The following is a 23053-nucleotide window of genomic DNA, read 5'->3' as shown; positions in this document are numbered from 1 at the left end:
CGTGGGACTTCTCAGGAAGAGCACTAGGGAGGAACTAGAGGGAACCAAGGAAGGCGCAAGTTGTGTACAAGTGCCAGTCCAGTGAGACTCACCTAGAAATTTGGGGCACAGCAGATTCATTGTGGGTAATAAACAGGTGGGCACATAGCCACGGTGTCTCCCCTATTCACTAGGCAGCCTCATAACCAGAAGAAGCCTTGAGGCAGAAGACAGCTGGGCTCGGCTTTCCTCATGCCCTGTAGGAAGGTTCTGGTCTAGAAGCAGTCTGCACAGCTTATTGCTGATTGCTGTCCTGACCCTTCCTGAGACAGCAGCATCTAGACCTGCTCCGTCACCTGCCGAGCAGGTCCATATGGCATTTCACAGGTACCAACGGGTGTGGAGGGAAGTCTCATGCCAGAAGCCTCCAGAGTTGGTGCCCTGGTTTCTGCAGTGAAACGAAGACAGATGGGTTGGAAACAGGAAGCAAAACATCCTGTATGGAATCACACAGGGAGGGGGACCCCGACGGAGCAGTTGTCTCCCAGGAGATTTGAAGCTTTAAAGAAAACAGCTCCGAGCGCCTTCTAGGAAAGGAGAATGTTTAAAGGACGCAAGGCGGTGTTTCTCCCTTTCCCTCTTGTCAAACACCATTTGCTAAACTGATTTTTAGCAAAAGCTGGCGTCTTATGCTCAGAGTCTCTTTTCACATTAAATATACCCCTAGTTCATATCTTTCTAGCCCAGGATGAATTTGACCCGGTATTGAAATTGTCAAGGGAAATCAGTTGAGGAGACAGTGTCAGAAACATTGTCTGAGGTGAGAGCTTGAAGAAGTTATTTTCAAACAAAACAGCAGCCACAAAGAGGAGATGGGCAGCTGTGTGTGGCGTAGGGGGAGAGAGGGAAGCACCTAGGCGCCCCCAGCAGCAGGGTGCAAATGTGTCACAAGGAGGTGTCAGACAGTCCATGCAGAAGGATTCTGAGCTTCAGACCATCAGACATCACCCACTTCCAGACATCAAATGAGATAATTCATGTAAGAGCGCTTTGACGATATAAAGCATTCAGGAGCCATAAATGTCATAATTATTGTTACTCTCATTACTAAATCAGTGGTGCTGGCTGTCTCTCTTGCGGAGGACACTTTCAGACCCGAGGTGGATGAAAAATGTCTTTAATACACATTTGGGCTCTCTATATTTCTCAGCTCCCACATATGAGTCAGGCTATCAAATGGAGCAAGACAAGAGGACACTCTGTATCAATAATAACCATCCGTCAGGCGTGCAGAGGAACCCACAGTCTGCAAAGCACTTCCACTCCCATCAGCTCGCATCTCCCCACCACTGTCGGGAGCTGAGTCTTCTCCCCAGGGTCAAGGACAGGGTCAAGGACACGACTCTTGGCCTTTCTGCTTTTGTCTCCCTGACATAAGAACTCCGCCCTCTTGGTGTCTCTGAGGTGGTCCATCTTTGGAAAAGAAAAGACAGAACAGTTGGAGGGCGCACTAGCTCCTTGACTCCTTCTGTTCTGGAGGCCCCTTTGTCAGAGAAAAGAATGTGTGCAGGTAACTTCTTCCTTTAGCCCATGCATCTGGGAAACACCAGGGCTGGCCCTCCCCTTTTATTTTCACACGTCTACGTGCCCCACCAGACGGTGCGCAGCTGGAGCTTATTCACTGCAGTAAGTACACTGGTTAGCACAACATCAGGCCTTAGGAAGTGTCCAATAAGAGATACTGAAGGAATGAATGAGTGAAAGGCCTTTGGCATTGCCAAATTACTCCACTGGCCAGTGGACTCCAGTATCTCGGCCCTAGATCCTTGATCTTTCCCACATCCTACAGGGGGTGCTCTTTTTGCCATTCCCGCCTTCTTCCTTCCTGGCAGAACATGATTTGTTCTGGAATCTACCCACACTGCTTTGTGCTTCCAGATCCACCTCATGCTCAGCTCCAGAGATGGATCCTGATGAGTCCAAGCTCAACATTTCGCTTTACATGGAAATCCTTTAGAGTGCTCATTGAAATGCATATGCCTGGGCCCCATCCCTAGTGAATCAGACTCACTGGGCCTGGGAATCTGAATTTCATGAGCTCTGCAGGTGATTCTTCTATCTGGGTAACTGGCGTGCCTCATCTAAGCTAAGTAATGTGTCAGCCCCTTGGCAGTTTTATTGGTTCAGGACAACAAGACCTAATCAGACTGAAGGGAAGTGTGAACATCCTGTGGTATAGGGAGAGGTCTCTCAAACTCTGTAGCTGGTTGTAAACAAGGAAGAATATATGTTGTCCTGAAGGCTGCTGCCACCCTCCTGTACCCACCTGGGGAACCAGCCCAAAGATCCAGCCACCCACTCACCGGGGTTGGTAGAGAGGAGCGACAGAGACAGTGTGTCCTTGATAACAACACTGGGACATTGAATCAACCAACCCTGGAGCCTGCCCTAGGTTAAACTTCTCATTATGTGAGATAATAAATGTCTTTACTGCGTAAGCCACTGTGGGTCAAGTGTTCTGCTCCCTGCTGAAAGCATCCTGATTAATTCAGCTCCTGGCAGGCAGCAGCTATACACATCTGAGCTGCACACCTAAGCAGCCGGAATCCAAATAGTAATAAAAATAGTGAACACGGACTGAGTTTACTATGCCAGGCACTGTGCCGAGCAGTTTGTATGGATTATTTCGATCATTCTTCATAGCTATCCTATCAGGTAGTGAGTTACGGGCTGCCCTCATTTACAGATGAGGAAACTGAGGAAGAGAACATTTAAATAACTCATCCAAAGCCAGTGGCAGAGCCAGAATGTGAATCCAAGGAAGCTGACCCCAGAGTTTACCATCTCAAAGCCAAACTGAGACGCTGCGTGTTGAAGCCTGCTAGTGTTCGAACAGCCCCTCCGGTGGGGCTGAATTCTGTCAATAGGATTTTACCATCTGGGGCAATTTGTTCAACTCCACCAACCTAGGTACTAACCCACGCCGAAAGCATCAGCCAGGAGAGAAATGCCAGCTTCCCACTGGAAGAACAACGGCGGGGCTGGGACCCTCAGAGACCTTGAATATGTCCAGTCCTCAGACACCAGAGGGAGGAGGGGCCCAAGGAAGGAGCCACTGATGATCTTTTCTGTTCAGATTCTCCTGCTGTGTGAATTGTACGGCAGTAACCCCAGCTGCAAATCCGGACCCATCTGCCGATTTTAAATTCACCTGAGTGGATGGGCAAGAGCAGGGGATTCAAATGACAACTGAACATGTTCCAGTCACTTTACAGGGCTCATCTCTGTTTCCCGTATTTCTTGAAGTGGAGTAACTTCGCATCGATTTTAAAGCGGACTGCGTCTTTAAAATGGAACAGAAATGAAATACCCCTCTCCATACATACGATACATACAATACACAGACTATGTCCAAATACATTCCAGTCTCCAGGGCCACAATACAAAGCCAATTCAATCAGCTAATGAAAGACAAAAAAAATGTCAGCCAGTTTTTGTTCTCTGTTTTTTGTTTTAATCCATGTAGATAACTAGTCTGTAGCTTTTCTTTTTCAGCTGGCTATTCTAGCAGCTAAAAGCATGGTAGCATGTCTACTTATTTTTAACTATATATGTATATACACACAGCCACATCTGTTCCTAATATGTTCATAAATGTTTTACAGTTCTCAAAGTATATGTGATACCTTACTTGATCCCAGAACATTTACGCTGTTAACAAACACTGAATGAGATTCTGCTTTAGCCTGGGCACTGTTGCGCATTGAGACTTTGCTACCCGGAGCGGGTTCCCCAGGCCAGCAGCCTCAGCATCACCTGGGAGCTCGGTAGAAACACAGCATCTCAGCCCCACCCCACACCTGCCAACTCAGACTCTGGTGACTCCATTGCACTGCTCTAGAGCAGCGGTCCCCAAACTTTTGGGCACGAGGGACAGGTTTCACGGAAGACAATTTTTCCCCGGATGGAGGGGGTGATGTTTCAGGCGGTAACGCGAGTGATGGGGAGCGATGGGGAGCGGCAGATGGAGCTTCGCTTGCCCGCCGCTCACCTCCTGCTGTGCAGCCCGGCTCCTAACAGGCTGCAGACCAGTAGCGGTTCATGGCCCAGGGATTGGAGAAGGTGACAAATAAAATATAGTCCTTGTCCTCAAGGAGCTCAGAAACTAGAGGAAGAGAGGAACACAAAATCGGGGAATCACGATCCAGCGTGCCAATTGCCGTGAGGGAATCAAGGTCAGCGGGTGCTGGGAGCCCAGAGGAGGGTGTGCTGGCCCTGGGAGGTCAGGCAAGGCTCCTGGCAGGAACTGATCTTGAGCTGGCCACAGTGGAGTGGGGGAGACACCCTCCCGAGAAGGTATGGGAGATGGTTCACACAGAAGAGGGGCCCCTATTGAGAGAGTGAAGCTGTCTGGGATGATCTCCACATCCAAAGCCTTATTGGAAAACACTGGCAATGATATTCTTTAGGCACCAGTGGCCTTTGCATACCACAGATAAAGAGGGGACTTTGTTTGCACCTCTGAATCTGGGAAGCATGGATGGGTATCTGTGGAAGATGAGGCTGTGTGTTTAGCAACATAGATGTGATCCCTGTGATACGCCATAATGTTTCATTTTCACTTAGTAACAATTTAGTTTGCACGTGCTCCTTGGGTAATCCCTCATCCAGCCTTAATAGCATGCAGGGACATCTGAGTCCCCTACATAAGAAGCAAATGAAAGAAGAATGCCTCTCTCTCTTTTTTTATTTTTTAATTAATTTTTATTGGAGTATAGTTGCCTTACAATGTTGTGTTAGTTTCTGCTGTACAGCACAGTGAATCAGCTATACATATACATATATCCCCTCTTTTTTGGATTTCCTTCCCACTTAGGTCACCGCAGAACACTGAGTACAGTTCCCTGTGTTATATAGCAGGTTTTCGTTAGTTATCTATTTTATACATAGCAGTGTATATATGTCGATCCCAATCTCCCAATCCATCCCACCCCCACTTCCCCATCTGGTATCCATACATCTGTTCTCTACATCTGTGTCTCTATTTCTGCTTTGAAAAATGCCTCTCTCTTGACCCATTGCATGGAAGAGGTCACTGACACCCAATAATGTCATTTCTGGTACCTTCCAGTAAGGCATACATGACTGAAGTCAGACTTTACAGAGTTGATGGACTCAGCCCAAGATTCCACAGGCTCTGTGAGAGTCCTGGTCATCATATGTCACAAGCTGTGATCTGGCAGGGGGAAGAAGAGGCTAACACAGGGAGGGTCTGCCGTATGCCCAGGGCTGTGCTAGGTGCCTTTCTTTCTTCGGTCTTCACAGCAGCCCTGGGGGTGGGTATTACTTCCCCTGGTGACAAATAACAAAGCAGAAGTGAGGGAGACCTCTGTTGGTTCCTATATCAGACTCCAAACTCCTCCATCTCCACTCCTATTTCTCATACAAGGTACTACAACCCCCAAGACTTCTTTTTTCTGCGCCATCCTTCCCCATCTCCATCCCTCTCCTTCCCTCTCTCAACCTCCCATCCCCCCCAGACTCTGTGTCTCAGGCTTTCAATAACAGTACTCATCACTATGGTGCCCATGGGTCCTGCTGACATCCCATTAGTGTCAGCTTCAAAATGCATTTCCATCTGCAGTTCTGCTGCTGATTATTTCCTGCCTTTTAAAAGCATTGATCTTGATCTGCACTTCAGCTCTCTTCTGTCTTGCAACACCCTTTCTGAGAGATCACTGTGGGGCTTTCACCTCTAACATCCTGTATGTTACATTCTAGCAGCTCCTTAGTTTTCAGTTTCCCCCTGAAGGACACATGGGAAGGCTCATGGGGCCCTGATACTGGGAGGGTAGTGATGTTGAGACAGGACCAGGGTAGAGATGAAGCAGGCAGGGTGCTGAAACCATGTGGCCTGGGGAAGAAAAGCTAGCGAAAGCCCATACAAAGACCATGCCCAATGTCCGATACCAAGAGCAAAGTTCCAACATAAATGAGACAAACAAGTAGCTTGAATGACAAACAAGTCATTCCAGAATTGTCCTTTTATGCAATGCTGCAGTTTCTACAAGTGGAACTTGAAGGAACCTGCAGACCTGATCACACGTCGCTTTAAAAGCTCTTTCCTCTGGTATGGAAAGCTGGATGGTCCACCAACAGGGCAACGCTACCTTCAGTTTGAAACATATTTTTTCTGTCCAATTCCTCCCTGGGTGGTTTAATCAAAACAACAAAAGCAGAATGCTGCCTTACTTCTTCTAAGCATCCTGGTAATCATTTTCTGAACTTTCTTTGGGTGCATCTATTTTGAATCTTGTGGAATAAAGGGAAACATATTCAGACTTCAGAGCAGGATGAACTATTTTCAGCTACAAACTAAGGAAGAATGATCTTCCCCCTACACACGCATACCCCTGCACCAGTGACTAAACAGCTACTGTCAAGTCAGTGGCAAGAGAGAGAAATAGTTTAGAACAGGGTCACAAACTTTCTGTAAAGGGCAGATAGTAAATAGTTGATACCAGAGAGCACACGGTCTCTCACAACTACTCAATTCCACTGCTGCAAGAAAGCAGCCGTAGACAATATGTAAATGAATGGGTGGAGCTAGTTTACAATATTTGAATTTCATATAATTTTCATATATCATGAAACATTATTCCCTCTTTGCTTTTTTCTTGTTAACCATTTCAAAATGTAAAATCCATTCCTAGCCCATAGGCCAACAAAAGCAGGCAGTGGGCTTCATTTGGCCTTTGGGCCATAGTTTGGCAACCCCTGGCTTAGAAGGTCCCTATGCAAAATGTGATCCTTCTGGTGACTTCCCTAGCGGTCCAGTGGTTAAGACTTCATCTTCCAATGCAGGAAGTGAGGGTTCGATCCCTGCTCGGGGAGCTAAGATCCCACATGCCTCGTGACCAAAAAACCAAAACATAAAACAGAAGCAGTATTGTAACAAATTCAATAAAGATTTTAAAAATGGTCCATATCAAAAAAAAATCTTTAAAAAAAACAAAAAAACTGTGATCCTGGAATTAAAAATAATTTACTTTCCAGAATATTAGACATTCTCCTATCAGTGGTTCTTAATCTTGTAGGCAAATCAGAATTATCTATGGACCTTTTATTTAAAAAAATACGAGGGCTGGTACTTCCCTGATGGTGCAGTGATTAAGAATCCTCCAGCCGGGGCTTCCCTGGTGGCGCGGTGGTTGAGAGTCTGCCTGCCAATGCAGGGGACACGGGTTCGAGCCCTGGTCTGGGAAGATCCCACATGCTGCGCAGCAACTGGGCCCGTGAGCCACAACTACTGAGCCTGCGTGCTTGGACCCTGTGCTCCGCAACAAGAGAGGCTGTGATAGTGAGAGGCCCGCGCACTGCGATGAAGAGTGGCCCCCGCTTGCCACAACTAGAGAAAGCCCTCGCACAGAAACGAAGACCCAACACAGCCATAAATAAATAAATTAATTAATCAATTAATTTAAAGAAATAAAATAAAAAAAAATTATTAAAAAAAAAAAAAAAGAATCCTCCTGCCAATGCAGGGGACACGGGTTCGAGCCCTGGTCTAGGAAGATCCCACATGCCACGGAGCAACTAAGCCCATGTGCCACAACTACTGAAGCCTGTGCGGCTAGAGCCTGTGCTCCACAAGAGAAGCCACTGCAGTGAGAAGCCTGTACACTTCAACAAAGACCCAATGCAGCCAAAAAAAAAAAATGAGGGCCTAAGCTACCAAATTAGAGTCTCTAATTAGAGAGTTATTCTATGGAGTTACTATGTCATAATTTAGTGATATGCCATAAATTATTGAATCCCTTACTGATGGACATTTAGGTTGTTTCCAGCTTTTCACTATGATTGTAAAAAATCTAATGAATGTCACTGTACACATATTATCCAATTGTGTCCTTAGGATAAATTCCTAGATTGTTAACTGGTGAGCCAAAGAGTATAAAAATTTCCAAGTTTCAACTCTGTTCCAGATGGTGCTGTGAGTTTGCACTGTAAGACACAAAACACAATCCTCGGCTCCAAACCGAAGCAATGCTCAATCTTAAACATTGTTGTATTAAAAAAAAAAAGTGATAAACATTCTGATGGACCAGAAATGGGAGGTTAATACATAGCCCTGGGCAGGGCTAGAGCTGTGGACCTTCTGGGCGCCAAGGCCATTAATAGACAGAAGTAGCCCGTATTCAACTTCAGTAGGGGGCGGATGTCAAGCCTGGCTTGTGAAATCAGGAGGTGGAATACAATGAGGCGGGGCTCCCTTACCCATGAGCAAAGGTTCAAAGAAGCTGGCCCAGCTCCCTGGCTGTATTCTACATTAAGCTGTTGCCCAAGGTAGCAGGAGGGATTAGCCATTTACCCAGGCAGGACTTGGGCCAAGCTACCCATCGGCTCCAGAACTAGATCTGAAATGTCCTCGTGAAATAAGAGCTTCAAGCTTCTAACGTAAGTCCAGGTTTTGAGCTGCAAAGCTGAGGTCACTATACTTCTCGACATAAAGAAGGTGAGTAAGAGACAGAACCGAAAAGGCCAAGAATGGTTCCTCCCCATGAACCACAGACTAAAACTGCAAGACATATGAGGACAACCGATGCCATAAAAGACAGACATTTAACACAACTTAGAGATCATTCAGTCCTGGGAAATTTAAGATAATAAAGCAATTTTGTAAAAAAAAAAAAGCCTCTAAGAAAAGTATGGTCAATATTATCAAAAAGGTAATGGAAGTTATAGTCACCTATTTTAAACTTTGAGGAAAAAAATCAATTTTTGGATATAAGTTAAAATTTTAAAGAAAAAGAAATGCAAGGCATAATTTACACAGTAGCAAAAGTGAGAGAAAGAAAGGGAGAGATGGGGACAAAGAAAACTTTACCAATCCAAGAGAAGGCAGGAAAGGAGAAACAAATAAATAAATCACACTATAGAAAATAGAAAATAAGATAGAAGAAATAAGTATACTGTACAGAAACCAGAGAAAATGTAAACAAATTAAACCCATATATTTAAATTAGAGACTATTAATTGGATTTTTTACTTCAATTATGTACTGGTGAAAACAGACATGTTTAAAATCTAACAGGGTCAAAATTTTTAAAGTAAAATTTCAGGTGGAAGTTATCATTATAAAGAAGGAAAATTGACCAGGAAGAGACTTCCAATGAACATTAAACATGGCAGATTGAACACTCTGTGACTTCAACCCTTTCAATCCCAAAAATGACGATAAAGAGAGGAAAGGCTTAAAGCTCAAAACTGGCACAGCATTGCTTTCATTGCATTCTGTTGGTCAAGAAGTTACAGAGTTCAGATTCAAGTGGAAAGGACATAGACTTCACCTCTCGGGATCAAAGAATTTTGGAGCTATGTTTTTAAAACCACCACAATTATGAAGAATAGAAATTAAAGTATCAGCTATCGTATAACAGCAGCCTGAAAGGGGTGAAAGAAACAAATGGAAGAAAGGAAAATCTACTGACTAAAAATTTCCCAGAATTCAACTATGTAAATTCTTGATATAGATAGCTCTTAAGAGTATCGAACAGAATAGGCAGGAGGGGGAAAATACACGGTTAGACATTGTGGTAAAATTAAAGGACACACACACACAATCCTAGGAGTTTCCAAAGATAAAAAGGAACAAGCATCAGAACAACAGAACAGGAAGAAACAATAGATAGTATTTTCATGCCCCACCCCCCAATTTAAACCTAAAGAGAAGTAGAGGAAAAGAAGACCAGAAGTTTACGACATGCTAAAGCATTTGTTGAGTTTGGGGTATAACGTAGCTACACATAAGTGTAAGAAAGTAATAGAGAAAAATAGAATCAGGTATGGAAATTAATAATTTAAGGGTAACCTAGAGAAGAATAAAAGGCAAATGTATAACTTTAGAGTCAGCAGAAGAAAATGTTCAATAGAATAAATAAATACATAAATAAATAGAAATAGAAAAGACAGGGGGGCAGAAAAAGTTCTACTACTCTTACATTAATTACAATAAATGCAAATGGAGTAAACTGACCCAAACAAGAAGCTCTCATGTTGAATTTAAGAAAGAAAAAGAGAAAGAGGAGCAATAAAACATAACAACATTCAGCAACATATGGTCTCCAACAGACACGTTTTTAACAAAATGATACAAAAAGGAGTGGGGAAAAGATACCAGGCAAAGATGAACTCAGCCGAGAAAGCAAGTTCAGTATCAGACAAAACAGAATTTAGAGGTAAACATGATAAGAAACAAAGCTTTATATTATACACAGATAAAAGAAAAAATAGATGAAGACGATACATGTACCTAACAAGATACCCAAAGAATATGTACAACAATGCAATAACTAATAGGAATATGAGGAGAAATAAATCAACAATTCTAATAGGAGACTGTAACATTTCTCTCTCAGAAACTGATTGCTCAAGAGACTAAAAAATAAGCAAAGATACAGAATATTTGAATAACATGATGAATATACTTAAAATATTTTTTAAAATGTAGAGAAGTTTATTCCCAATAGAAATGTAGCATTCTTTTGAACCCACATAGAATTTGGTAGATGGTGCATTTTAGGCTGTGCAGGAAGCTCCAATAAATTCAAAGAATTGAGGATGTTCTCTGACCATAATGTAATAAAATTAAGAATAAAGAAGAACAGAAGCTGTATTTTATTTTCTTAAAACCTATATATCTGCAAGTTTAGAAGTATACTATTAAACAAAACAAAATCATAAGGGAAATTGTGAAATACTTATTGCTGAATGACCGAATATTACATGTCAAAATTTGTGAGATATGTATAAAGCAAAAGGGCATTTTTAGTTTTAAGTACTTTTATAAGAAAACAAGAAAAGTTGAAGTAATAGACAAATCATTCAACTCAAGAAGCTAGAAAAAGAAAAAAAAAGCAGGAAGGAAATAATAAAGATTAATCCAGAGAGAGAACTAGAAAATAGTAGAGACAATTAATTAATTATCCAGTAAATCTACTGGGTTGAAAGACTTCTGATGAGACTGACCATGAGAGAGAAAGAAAAAGGATGAAGTGAACAAAACAAGAATAAAAAGGGGGAAATAATTACACACAACAGCAGAGATTTAAAATATAATGAGAGATAACTTTGAAAACAAACATGAAATGAACACATTTCTGGAAAAAATTTTAAATGGCAAAGTTGACACAGGGGAAATAAGTAGACGAATGAACAGTTAAAGGATTTTAAATGGTAACTGAAGATCTCTCCTGCTTGCAAGATGTGGCTTAAATGTAGATTTCCCCCAATCCCTCTACAAAAACAAAAGAAAAGCCATAGGCAACATCTTAAAATTAGGTGATAACGGGAATTCCCTGGTGGTCCAGTGGTTAGGACTCCACTTTCACTGCCGGGGACCAGGGTTCAATCCCTGGTTGGGGAATTAAGATCCCGCAAGCCGTGGCAAAGACCAAAAAACAAAAACAACAAAAAACTAGCTGATAACATATTCCCAAGAACTTCAGAATGTGGGCAGCTGGGGGTAAGCCAACAACATCAAGAGTCTCACAGCTGTGTGGGAGCAACCCAGGGGCACATGAATGGACTAAGAAATAAGAAATCCAGAAATTACCTACCAATACTCACCTCCAAAAGGACGGAACCCTCAGATGAGGACCCTGCTAGCCAATATGAGAACACTAATCAAAACAGGAGTAGCCTCCCAGGTTCTAGGGTATGAGTGAGTTGTCCAAAGATTAGGACAGAATTTCTGGAGGGATGGGGCAGTCAGAAATCTCAAGGGAAGGAGAGAGCCCTGCACCAGGGAGAAACAGCTAGGAATGGAACACAAATTGATCAGGGCAGGCATGCATGGGCTGAAGGAGAAAGGGGGTTTGGATATTACCAGGGAAGAGAATCTAGGAAGACAGATCTCAGGAAGGAGAATTCAATATTAGAAACCCACTAACACAATTCATCATATTAATAGAACAAATTTTAAAAAGTCATCTCTATAGATTCTGAAAAGAAAATTTAATACCCATCTTAAAAACACTCAATAAAATAAAAACTGAGGGATGTTTCCTGAAAATGATGCACAGACCTCAGCGTAAAACTGCCATCTGACTTGAAGAGAAATCACTAGCAAGAATTCTTAATCATATTTGTTAATCTATGCATTAGATGGGTAGAATAATTACACCTTTATTTTCACTAACCTCCAACAGAAATTTAGCTTTTCCTTCAATTATGAATGCAGGTAATAAACTACCGTGGTATTAGAATTACCTATGACTTTGTCACTAATAGAAATCACAGATATTTTCATATCATACTACAGTTGTTGCAGGTTTCTCAAAATAGTATTTATGCCTCTCATTACTTTGAAATCATGGTATTTATTAGACCTGCCACTGTATCTAGTATTTAGTGCAGTAGTAATATTCCAATAACTACTTTAATAGTTTCCTTTGCAGTCCTATGTATTTTATTTTATGCATTTAAACTCTTGATTCAGAGAAGGGGGTCCATAAACTTCACTTGACTACCAGAGGGGTCCAGTGCACAAAAAAAAAAGGGTTATGAAACTCCTGCCTTCAGGGGAGAAAAGGAGGGTGGGATGAATTGGGAGATTGGGATTGACATATATACACTATTGATGCTATGTATAAAATAGATAACTAATGAGAACCTGCTGTATAGCACAGGGAACTCTACTCAGTGCTCTGTGGTGACCTAATTGGGAAGGACATCCAAAAAAAAGGGGATAAATGTATACGTAGAGCTGATTCATTTTGCTGTACAGTAGAAAGTAACACAACACAATTGTAAAGCAACTATACTCCGATAAAAATTAATTATTAAAAAAAAGAAACTCCTGCATTTGTCACTTTCCTAATAAAATTAGGAACAAAAGATGGATGTCCATCATCTCCAGTGGTGCAAAGGATCCTCAGGCCAGAAGTCTAGCAAATTTGCAAATGATAATCGAGCCTTTACACACATACACATGCAGTCAATTTTTATTTCTTGCTAAGTGAAAAGCTAGGGCAGGAAGATGAAGAATGGGAATGAGAAAATTAATCCCAAGCAGGATGCAATCCTGCCGCCAACATTTGCAAATTTCTAACCCTCTCAACTGAGGGTACAGCTTTAGCCTGCCTGGGTTCCCAAGAGAATCCAGGCCAGACCTAGCAGGAGGCAGCAGGTCAGCTCCAGCAGCAGGGGGCACTTGGAAACAAGGGTCCTGTCTCCGTCAGTGCCCAGTGTGTCTCGGGGGGTAGCTGTGGGCCCACCGGAGAGGCGCCAACATTATTCCTCTTTTACTGCTCCTTCTGGCTCTTTGGGCCCCCGACTCCTGCTCACGCTCTGGTTCCCTTGCAGATACTACAGCCCTATGCTGAACCTCTGTCCATTCGTCTGGAGCCCCGACTCCTTATCTGGCTTTAACAAACCTTCTCCCCCAATAAATGGGAAGAGAAGGGGTCAGGGTCTGTCCTGGGCTCCCAGGGGCTCACTGGAACCAACGAGGCCATGATGTTGTCATCGACCTAATAATGAAGACTGCCGTTACTTAGTGAAGTGTTGCAGACTCAAAGTTTGCAGAGGTTCCAGCAGCTATATACAATATATTAGGGAGTTGTGAGGTCGGGAGCTGAGATGAAACAAGCATCTTCACCTAAAGACATTTTAAAAAATTTTTTATTTTATATTGGAGTATAGTTGATTTACAGTGTTGTATTAGTTTCAGGTGTACAGCAAAGTGATTCAGTTATAAATTACACATATCCATTCTTTTTCAGATATTTTTCCCATATAGGTTATTACAGACTACTGAGTAGAGTTCCCTGTGCTATATGGTAGGTGCTTGTTGATTATCTATCATATATATAGTAGTGCACAGCCATAAAAAAGAATGAAATACTTCCATTTGCAGCAACACGGAGGGACCTAGAGATTACCATACTAAGTGAAGTAAGTCAGACAAAGACAAATATCACATGATATCACTTATATGTGGAATCTAAAAAAATGATATGAATGAAGTTATTTACAAAACAGAAACAGACTCACAGATATAGAAAACAGCCTTATGGTTACCCCAGGGGAAAGGTGGAGGGGAGGGATAAATTAGGAGTTCCCCTAAAGACATTTAAATAATGTATAAAAATACAGGCGCTCCACCAAGTAAGCCAAACAAAGCAAGTCTGCAGGCTTTATTCAGCCCCAGGAGCCATCAGTTTGCAAACCTCCAGCAATATGTGCGGCCTCTACAAATGTCTCAGTCCTGAGCGGAGAAGCTATGCCCGAAACCAAACCTATATACACGATAGTCTCTGTGCCCCATAATCTGGACTATTTGGTCCCTGCAAGCCCTGCCATATCAGATTCCTTGTTTCTTATACGCACCAGCTCAGCTTCTGAGAAGCCAGCATGCCTGGGGTCTGGCTAATGACCCAGGTCAGCACACCCTCCTGTGAGTTCTCAGATCCTCTCTTCCTAAAAACATGCACAAAATTGCTGCTATAACCGAAGAGAATATTTGGCCAAAGAAGGTGGCATTTAGAATCTAAATATAGTTATCAGTCATGTGCAATTTCTGCATTGAAAGGAGAATATATAAACTGGAAATTTCTAAACTCTTGGAGTAGAATATGATTGTGGGCTTCATTCATGAACCAATTCTTTTACATAATTCATGCTTATTTAAAAATATCCTTGTCATTTGACAGCCTACAGAAAGGTAGGTTGAGTAGAAAATTAGCATTAGCACTGCCTGCAAATTGCAGGTTTTAATAGCTCTAGTCACAGTCAAAGAAATAACCGGAGAAGACAAAATTAAGGAACTGGAGCAATCCTAAAAGCCCAACAGAAAAAAAAAAAAAAAAAAAAGCCCAACAGAAAGGGAGAAATGGGAGTCCTTACCATTGACACAGCAGCCCGCCGTTTGCAAAGGGATTTCATGTTTATTATGCACTGTGATCCTCACAGGCTATGTGTGGAGGGCTTATTATCCCAGATCCACAGGTGAGGAAACAAGGTCCACCGTGGTGCTCTCAGCACCCCAACTAGTAAGTTCCAGAGTCAGGATTTGAAGAGGGAGGTGCTGGCTCTACCTTCCATGTTGCTCCGCTACATGGGTCAGCAAAACTTTTCTATAAAAGACCAGACAGTGGAATTCCCTGACAGTGGTTGAGACTCTGCTCTTCCGCTGCCGGGGGTATGGGTTGGATCCCCAGTCAGGGAACTAAGACCCTGCAAGCTGCCTGGTGCTGCCAAAAAAAAAAAAAAATAAGACCAGACAGTAAACATTTTAGGTTTTGAGGTCATGGGTCTTCGTTACATCCAGTCAACATTACATTTGTTACATCTGCCAAAGCGGCCAAAGACACTATGTAAACAAATGGGCATGTCTGTTTTTCGATTAAACTTTATTTACAAAAACAGGCAGAGGGCTGAATTTGGCCCCAACTGTAGTTTGCTTACTCCTGCTCTACCACCTTCAAGTGGTCACTCTTCCCTTGTAGTCTTCTGAGTCACCTCACAGTTGAACTGGTATAGAAGACGGAACGGTGCCGAAAGAACAGGAAGTAGAGAGGCAAGTGCTGCGATAGGAGAGTCCCAGGAAACGACATTATTTAAAAGAGAGTTTGGTCAGAGTCCTGGGTGTTTGAATGTCGGGGAGGACGTAGGATAGACATCCCTCTAGCTTTCTCATGAACAAAAGGGCACCGCCAGCGACCAAAATGATTGTGTTTCCTAGAAAGGAAATAAGAAGGAGTTTTGAAAGTACAAATCTGATTACCAGTTTGCTTAACAAGAGTTTTGTGATCAAAGTAAGACTAGAAAGAAACTACGAACCCCATATCATATTTGGTTTCATGTCATTTGGCACTCACATCCACGGAAGCCCAGGAGGCTCATCCATGTCCCAGTACATTCTTCCATGCCTGCCTGTGTCATGCACATCTACCTTCCTCCCTCCCTCAATGCAGGGATGTCTTTCTCCTCCCCATAGGAAGACAGGCCACACCGAACATGCTACCTCTTTCACAGTAATATGGACTACCTCCTTCTATCCAAGGACCACAGAAGAGCCATTTACAAACATTATTAACTTTGCATAAGCAAATCTCCTTTGGGCAGATACAGATTCCTTACTGGTCAATGGTAGAACCAGAAAGTAAATGTGTCCCTTCCTTGTCATCTATAAGAGAGAAACCGGAAAGTCAAGCTACAAGGAAGCAGGGACTGGAGTATTAAGGAGGAGCCATGAACACCCAAGAGATAGAGAAGCAGTCCTGAGAAGGTGCAAACCCTAGAGTCTCTATAGAGTGAGGGGATGGAGAGTCTTGAGGTGTGAGTCTGTGAGTGGCAAAAGGACATCTGCAGCCCAAAAAAGAGTCTGCAAGGAGTTCAGCTAGAGGCTCTAGCCCTCATCTGGGGGTGTGGGGTGAAGTGGGGAAAGCCATCGGGTACCCCCAATCTGGCTCTCCTCTCACTGCCATGATGGGGAAAGCAGTCCTCTTCCAGGCTTGCCACTAGGAACCTGGATAACATTTAGGCTGGTGTGCAAAACAGCCCACAGGCACTTGGCCAATCTCTTTATCCTGATGAGGGGAACCAAGTACAGACCCCTGACTCCATGATGGCCATTGAGGAGATAATTACAATGGAGTGTGATCAAAGTGGGCAGAGGGGGCCAAAAGGAGACATCTAACCCAAGGAGGGTCAGGAAACATTCCCTGGAACGGTGACCAGGGAGTGAGTCAACAGGGAGCATGACTCATGACTTAACTTGCTTCATTATGTCAGAATCACAAATTGGCTGCATCTGATCCAAAAACTTTTTTTCTCATCTAATGTTTTGTTTTAAAGTTCACTGCCAAAAATATAAAATTTCACATAGAAATCTGGACTCCTGATTTCTTTTTAAAGAAATGGAAAGAGCTACGATTCTAAGCCACATTTTTGCATGGTACCAATCCATTGGATCTGAGTAGCTAATGTACCCTTTCAAGAGGGTGTATATTCCAGAACAAGTAATTCTAAAATTTATATGGAAACACAAAAGACCCCAAATAACCAAAACAATCTTGAGAAAAAGAACAAACCTGAAGGCATCACATTCCCTGATTTCAAGCTATGCTACAAAGCTACAATAATCAAAACAGTATGGTACTGGCCCTAAATAGACACATAGATCAATGGAACAGAATAGAGAACCCAGAAATAATTGCCCACACTCATATGGGCAATTAATCTACAACAAAAGAGGCAAGAATATACAATGAAGAAAAGACAGCCTCTTCAATAAATGGTGTTGGGAAAACTGGACAGCTACATGCACAAGAATCATACTGGACCACTTTCTTACATCATGCACAAAAATAAATTCAAAATGGATTAAAGACTTAAATGTAAGACCTGAAACCATAAAGTTTCTAGAAGAAAACATAGGCAGTACACTTTTTGACATCAATCTTAGTAATATTTTTTGAATATGTCTCCTCAGGCAAGGGAAACAAAAGCAAAAATAAACAAATGGGACTACATCAAACTAAAAGCCTTTTGCACAGTGAAGAAAACTATCAACAAAAGGAAAAGGCTGCCTACAGAATGGGAGAAAATATTTACAAATAATATATCTGATAAGGAATTAATATCCCAAATATACAAAGAACCCATACAGCTTAGCATCGAAAAAGCAAACAACCTGTTTAAAAAATGGGCAAAGGATCTGAATAGACATTTTTTTCAAAGAAGACATACAGATACACAACAGGTGCATTAAAAGATGCTCAGCATCACTGATCATCAGGGAAATGCAAATTAAAACCATAATGAGATATCACCTCACACCTGTCAGAATGGCTGTCATAAAAAAGACAACAAACAACTCTTAGCAAGGATGTGGAGAAAAGGAACCCTTGTACACTGCTGGTGGGAATGTAAATTGGTGTAGCCACCAATGGAAAATAGTATGGAGACTCCTCAAAAAATTAAAATAGGACTACCATAGGATCCAGCAATTCTACTCCTAGGTATTTATCTGAAGAAAATGAAAGCATTAATTAGAAGAGATATACGCATTGCAGTATTATTTACAATAGCCAAGATACTGAAGCAACCTAAGTGCCCATCAATAGATGCATGAATAGAGAAGGAGTGGTGGGTCCCTGCCTTGCATACAATGGAAGTCACTCTTAGTAGCCTGTACGACAGATATTCTTCCCATCTTCCTGACTCAGACCCAGAACCCCAATTTTGTTTGGAACAGCAGTTTCCCAGACCTGGTGATTAATGGTGATTTGACCTAATCCCAGCATTTCACTCTTGTTCCATTTGCCAAACACATGACTTCCCAGCATCCTTAAAAGGTAGAAGTTGACATGTCTCCTAGCTCCGGACAATGCAACTTAAGGGGAATCTGCTAGAAGCACTTAAGAAAGATTTGGCTCTCCTGATTAACCGAGTAGATGCAGATGGTACTATTCCTCCATGCCTCTTCCCACCTTGAACATAGCTGTGATGCCTGGGGCTACAGAAGCCATCTGGTAGCCATATGGGGACCAGCTATCACATTAAAGACAGCTGAGCAACCAGACAGCAAGAACAGAAGAGAGGTAGACCCTCACAACATCATGGAGACCCTACACCATCCTCGGACAGCCTCTCTTTGGACTCCTTGTAATGTGAGAGAATTAAAACCTTTATTACTTATGGTACTATTAGTGCTTCTGTTGTTTGTTCCTGAAAGAATTCCTCCTCCTTCCTACCTTTTCTCTGGATTTCCAAATTCATTTTGTTATACTGAAGATAATTTATGTATTTCACCTAGAATAATGTCTGGCTCACAGTAGGCACTCTGTAAGTCACTGCTATTCCTGCTTCTGCAATTCCTCGTCTTTAAGACTCAGATTCTAATTCTCTTCCACCTCCACGATTTCAATTGTCTGGGTGAATGCTTTAATAATGAATCACATAAGGTTGCCTAAAACGCATATTGAAATATCACTTTTTTCTGGATATCTTTTCTCCTTTGCTATATTATGAACTCTTGAGAGGGTGAAATCTATCATAATTTTCCCCCACAATATTGTATTTGGTCAGATCTAAGATGTCATTCATTTTTAAACACACCATTATTTTATGAACTACAAAGAAAGAAAAAACTGTGTCAATTTAATAACGCCATGTTGTAAAATATCAGACATAACCTAATTTCAGATATGTTGAAATATGGGAGGAAAAGGTGCCTTTCAGAATTGAGAGACTGAATGTACAAAGAGGCAATGGCCAGACCCTATACCAAAACAGCTCTGACTCACAACCTGTAGCAACCAGTCCAGAAAAGTACACCGCGACCTCTGTAATAATCAGCCCCAGACGCTCAAGACTTGAGCAATAACTGACAGCTTCTTTCATTTTTGCCTCCACTGCCAACTTAGTAACAACTGGGGAAGGCCCAATATGAATCCCTAACTGATCACAGAGGATGCCACGCTTCTAGTTAGCCCGTCTCCTGCATCCCCTCGCAAATAGCCTCCCCTCAGGGCACACCTGAAGCCTTCCCTTTTGCCCACTCTAAAGATATCCACTCCTCTGCCTGCCTTTGAGTCTCTGCCAAACACAAGGGATGAGGCTGATTCCCCTACAGCGGCAAGTTCAGAAAAAAATAGGCTTTGCTTGGTTCCATTCAGGCTGTCTGTGTTTATTTCCACAGAATCAATGACTTTCCATAGTAGTAGTTTTCATGGCAGTGTTCATTTGCTCAGCAAGCATTTATCTTCTGGGTAATAGGAACAGTGAAGCCGAATCTGGCCTCTGTACCCCGACACCAAATTAAGTCTCAGAGACAGAGTTTTGGGTGAAGTAGAAAAGAATAGCTTTATTGCTTCTCCAGGCAAAGGGGGCCACAGCAGGCTAATGCCCTCAAAACTGTGTGTCCCAACTTGGAGAGGGTAGTGAGAAATTTATAGTAATGGTTCAAAGAGGGTGTGATCAGCTCATGGACCTTCTTCTGATTGGTTGGTGGTGAGGTAACCGGGTGTCAGCATCATCAACCTTCTGGTTCCAACCAGTCTGGGGTCTATGTGCTTGTGGGCAGCACACCGTCATTAATGGCTAACTTCTCCCACCTGGTGGCGGCTTCAGCATCCGCAAAACAGCTCGGAGATACTGTTGTGTGTATCCCTTGGAGGGGCACCAGGACCCTGCCCCAAGGCTGCACTATTGTTCCTCTTGACTGTTTGTTTCTCCCTGGTCTCACATCCCCTCCCTTCCCTAATTAACAAGTGCTTGAATCTGCCCGTTGGAACCCAGGGAAGGTCATGGAGGCTGAACGAAGCCTATTTTCTGTAATCAAGAAATGGGGGACACAGAAAGTCCCCCACAGGGCCCTGCTCGGTATCAACAGTACAGGATTTCGGGTTGGGGGATATTTACAGGGAGGGCCTGGACCAGGGAACCACTGATTGTAATAGTTTAGCTGCGGGGCCACTCAAGCCTGAACCGAGGGGATAGCTGTGAAGAGACAAAGGAGCATGGGATTGGGTACAGTCTAAAGAAAGGAGATGACAAATTTGAGGTGGAATCAAAGCAGAAGGAGACAGACCTACTAGAGAACGGACTTGAGGACACGGGGAGGGGGAAGGGTAAGCTGGGACAAAGTGAGAGAGTGGTATGGACATATGTACACTACCAAACGTAAAATAGACAGCTAGTGGGAAGCAGCCACATAGCACAGGGAGATCAGCTCGGTGCTTTGTGACCACCTAGAGGGGTGGGATAGGGAGAGTGGGAGGGAGACGCAAGAGGGAAGAGATATGGGAACATATGTATACGTATAACTGATTCACTTTGTTATAAAGCAGAAACTAACACACCATTGTAAAGCAATTATACTCCAATAAAGATGTTAAAAAAAAAGAAAAGCAGAAGGAGAGGCCACTCAGGCTGAGGACGGGGAGAAATCCCAGGGGACCCCGAGACGTGAAGCCCCGTTAGGCCAGAGGCTCCGAGGACACCACGGTAACTCCAAGGGGTCAGGACAGGGAGCAGGTTCCACAGAGGAGAGCTGACCCACAGATGCTGAAGGAACACCCTCGCCACCATGAGGAGGGGAGCAGGTGAACGGAACCTGTCGTGTGCAACCCGGTGTGTCACGTGTGTGTTCTTTGAAGGGAAAAAGATGCGACACAGGGCCACCGATGGATATGGCTGAATGTGACTCTCCCTGGACGGCATCATGGCTACTAGACTGCATTTGGTTAACCTATGTTCCATGGATGTCGCTAATGAGGTATCACTGAATTAACTGGAACCACGAAATAAAAGTTAGTCATTTGTCAGGCCTTTCTCCCTAAAAGAACTCTCTTTTGGAATTATTGATGCCTTGGAAATGATGGGGTGTGCCCCTGGGCGTGAAGCTCTGGGTAACAAGTGAGCAGAAGACTGGAGAATTCATTCATTGAGTCTGTGCCATTGAATTCACCCCTTTAAAAGCCTCAGGGGGCTGAGTATCATTAAACAACATTAATTAAAATACTAAAGACCAGAAAAGGGCAACCGGCAGAAGGGACAATGGAACGACATCAAAGAGATGGAAAATAACAAAAATAGCAGCCATCACTATGCATTAAAGCCCAGGAGGCTGACAGCTCAGCTGGAGCTCCTGCAGAGGAAAGCTTCATGGACACCAGCCCTTGAGCACAAGAGGAAACATGGTGGCAGGCAGGAAGGGACCCAGGGGTGCACAAAAGGGGTTCCTTTCACTTTCCACAGACATCCAAGAGGTTCAGGCCTGCGCAGATCATAATTAAACACTGTCCTATGATTACCTTAGAAGTTCCTATGAATACAGAATGTACCACTGCCTTTGTGGTTTAATATGCGGCTGCATAGTCTCAGTGTTTTAGGTTTTATTTCAAAAGGAGGAATTCTAGCATTTTGCTAAATTACAGAATGATTCTCTGACACGAATTTCTCTAGCGCAACCTCTATTAGATGTAAAAATAAAGCACTTGAAGCCACCATGAGTAGTGGTGTGGTTCCAGTTCAAGGTGGGGAGATATCAGTACACTGAGGATGGATGACCCCCAGGTGCAGGTGTGAGGACCATGTCAGACCAAAAGGGTATTGACCTCAGGCAGCCTGGCTCTGAGTTCCTCTCCCCAGAGAGAACAAGTGTCATCAACTTCTTGTACATCCTTTCAGAGATAATCTATGCACAGATCAACAAATATATGCAAAAATACATTATTTTTTACAGAAAAACTAATATATATAACACCTATATATTTTTTTTCTTTTAGAAATATAAATGGAAGGGTCAAGCTGTTCACAGAGACAGAGACCAGGTGAGAAGGAGTAGTTTTCAGTGCTGAAGAAATGAAGCCATTCTTGGCATGTTAGATTTTGAGGTATTTATGGTATATTCAGGCGGATATTTCATTAAACAATTAGAAGTACAGCCAAACTGTAGTGAAACTGCCCAGTAAATCTGTTGAATAGAATTAATGTTAAAGTGGGTGTACATCAACACCTTTCTGTGAAAACCTGATCAGCGCAAAATAAAAGAGTTTAATAAATAAGTAAATAACAAATAAATAAATAAATGAAAATACATCTTAGAGACCTTTACATACTAGATCATGCAGAGCTGCCAAACTCGTCTCAATACCCATGGGAGTATTCCATTGTATATATTTGCCATATTTTGTTTAATCCGTCCTCTGGTTAAATGTCCACTCTTCATTACAATTAGTGCTGGAATGAATAACCTTGTACGTGAATCAGTTTCAGATGTGCAAAGATAGATATAGGATACATTCTTATGAATGGAATTGCTGGATCAAAGAGTATGTACAGGGCTTCCCTGGTGGCGCAGTGGTTGAGAATCTGCCTGCCAATGCAGGGGACACGGGTTCGAGCCCTGGTCTCGGAAGATCCCACATGCCACGGAGCAACTAGGCCCGTGAGCCACAACTACTGAGCCTGCGCGTCTGGAGCCTGTGCTCCGCAACAAGAGAGGCCGCGACAGTGAAAGGCCCGTGCACCGCGATGAAGAGTGGCCCCCGCTTGCCACAAC

General features: G+C 42.9%; 2 protein-coding genes across 8 annotated transcripts in view; both read right to left on the bottom strand.

Annotated features, from left to right (window-relative positions):
* Positions 1-23053, bottom strand: part of BCL2A1 (BCL2 related protein A1) — a 410729-nt gene that overhangs the window by 150469 nt on the left and 237207 nt on the right. The gene's annotated exons all lie outside the window — the stretch shown is intronic.
* LOC309627017 (5-formyltetrahydrofolate cyclo-ligase) overlaps positions 1-23053 on the bottom strand; it is a 298975-nt gene that overhangs the window by 55269 nt on the left and 220653 nt on the right. The window contains exon 5 of one of the 7 annotated variants that reach the window (XM_082388574.1): positions 5192-5331. The exons of the other annotated variants lie outside the window; for them this stretch is intronic. Coding sequence (XP_082244700.1) covers positions 5274-5331 — 58 coding nt within the window. The 3' untranslated portion in view covers positions 5192-5273. Of the gene's footprint in view, positions 1-5191; positions 5332-23053 lie in introns of those variants that run through there. 7 annotated transcript variants of the gene reach the window in all.

Source organism: Balaenoptera borealis, assembly GCF_965194805.1.
Source record: "Balaenoptera borealis genome assembly, chromosome: 3".
NCBI classification, from domain to species: Eukaryota; Metazoa; Chordata; class Mammalia; order Artiodactyla; family Balaenopteridae; genus Balaenoptera; species Balaenoptera borealis.
The sequence above is the reverse complement of the archived record's forward strand: the minus strand, read 5'-3'. Positions and strand labels throughout refer to the sequence as shown.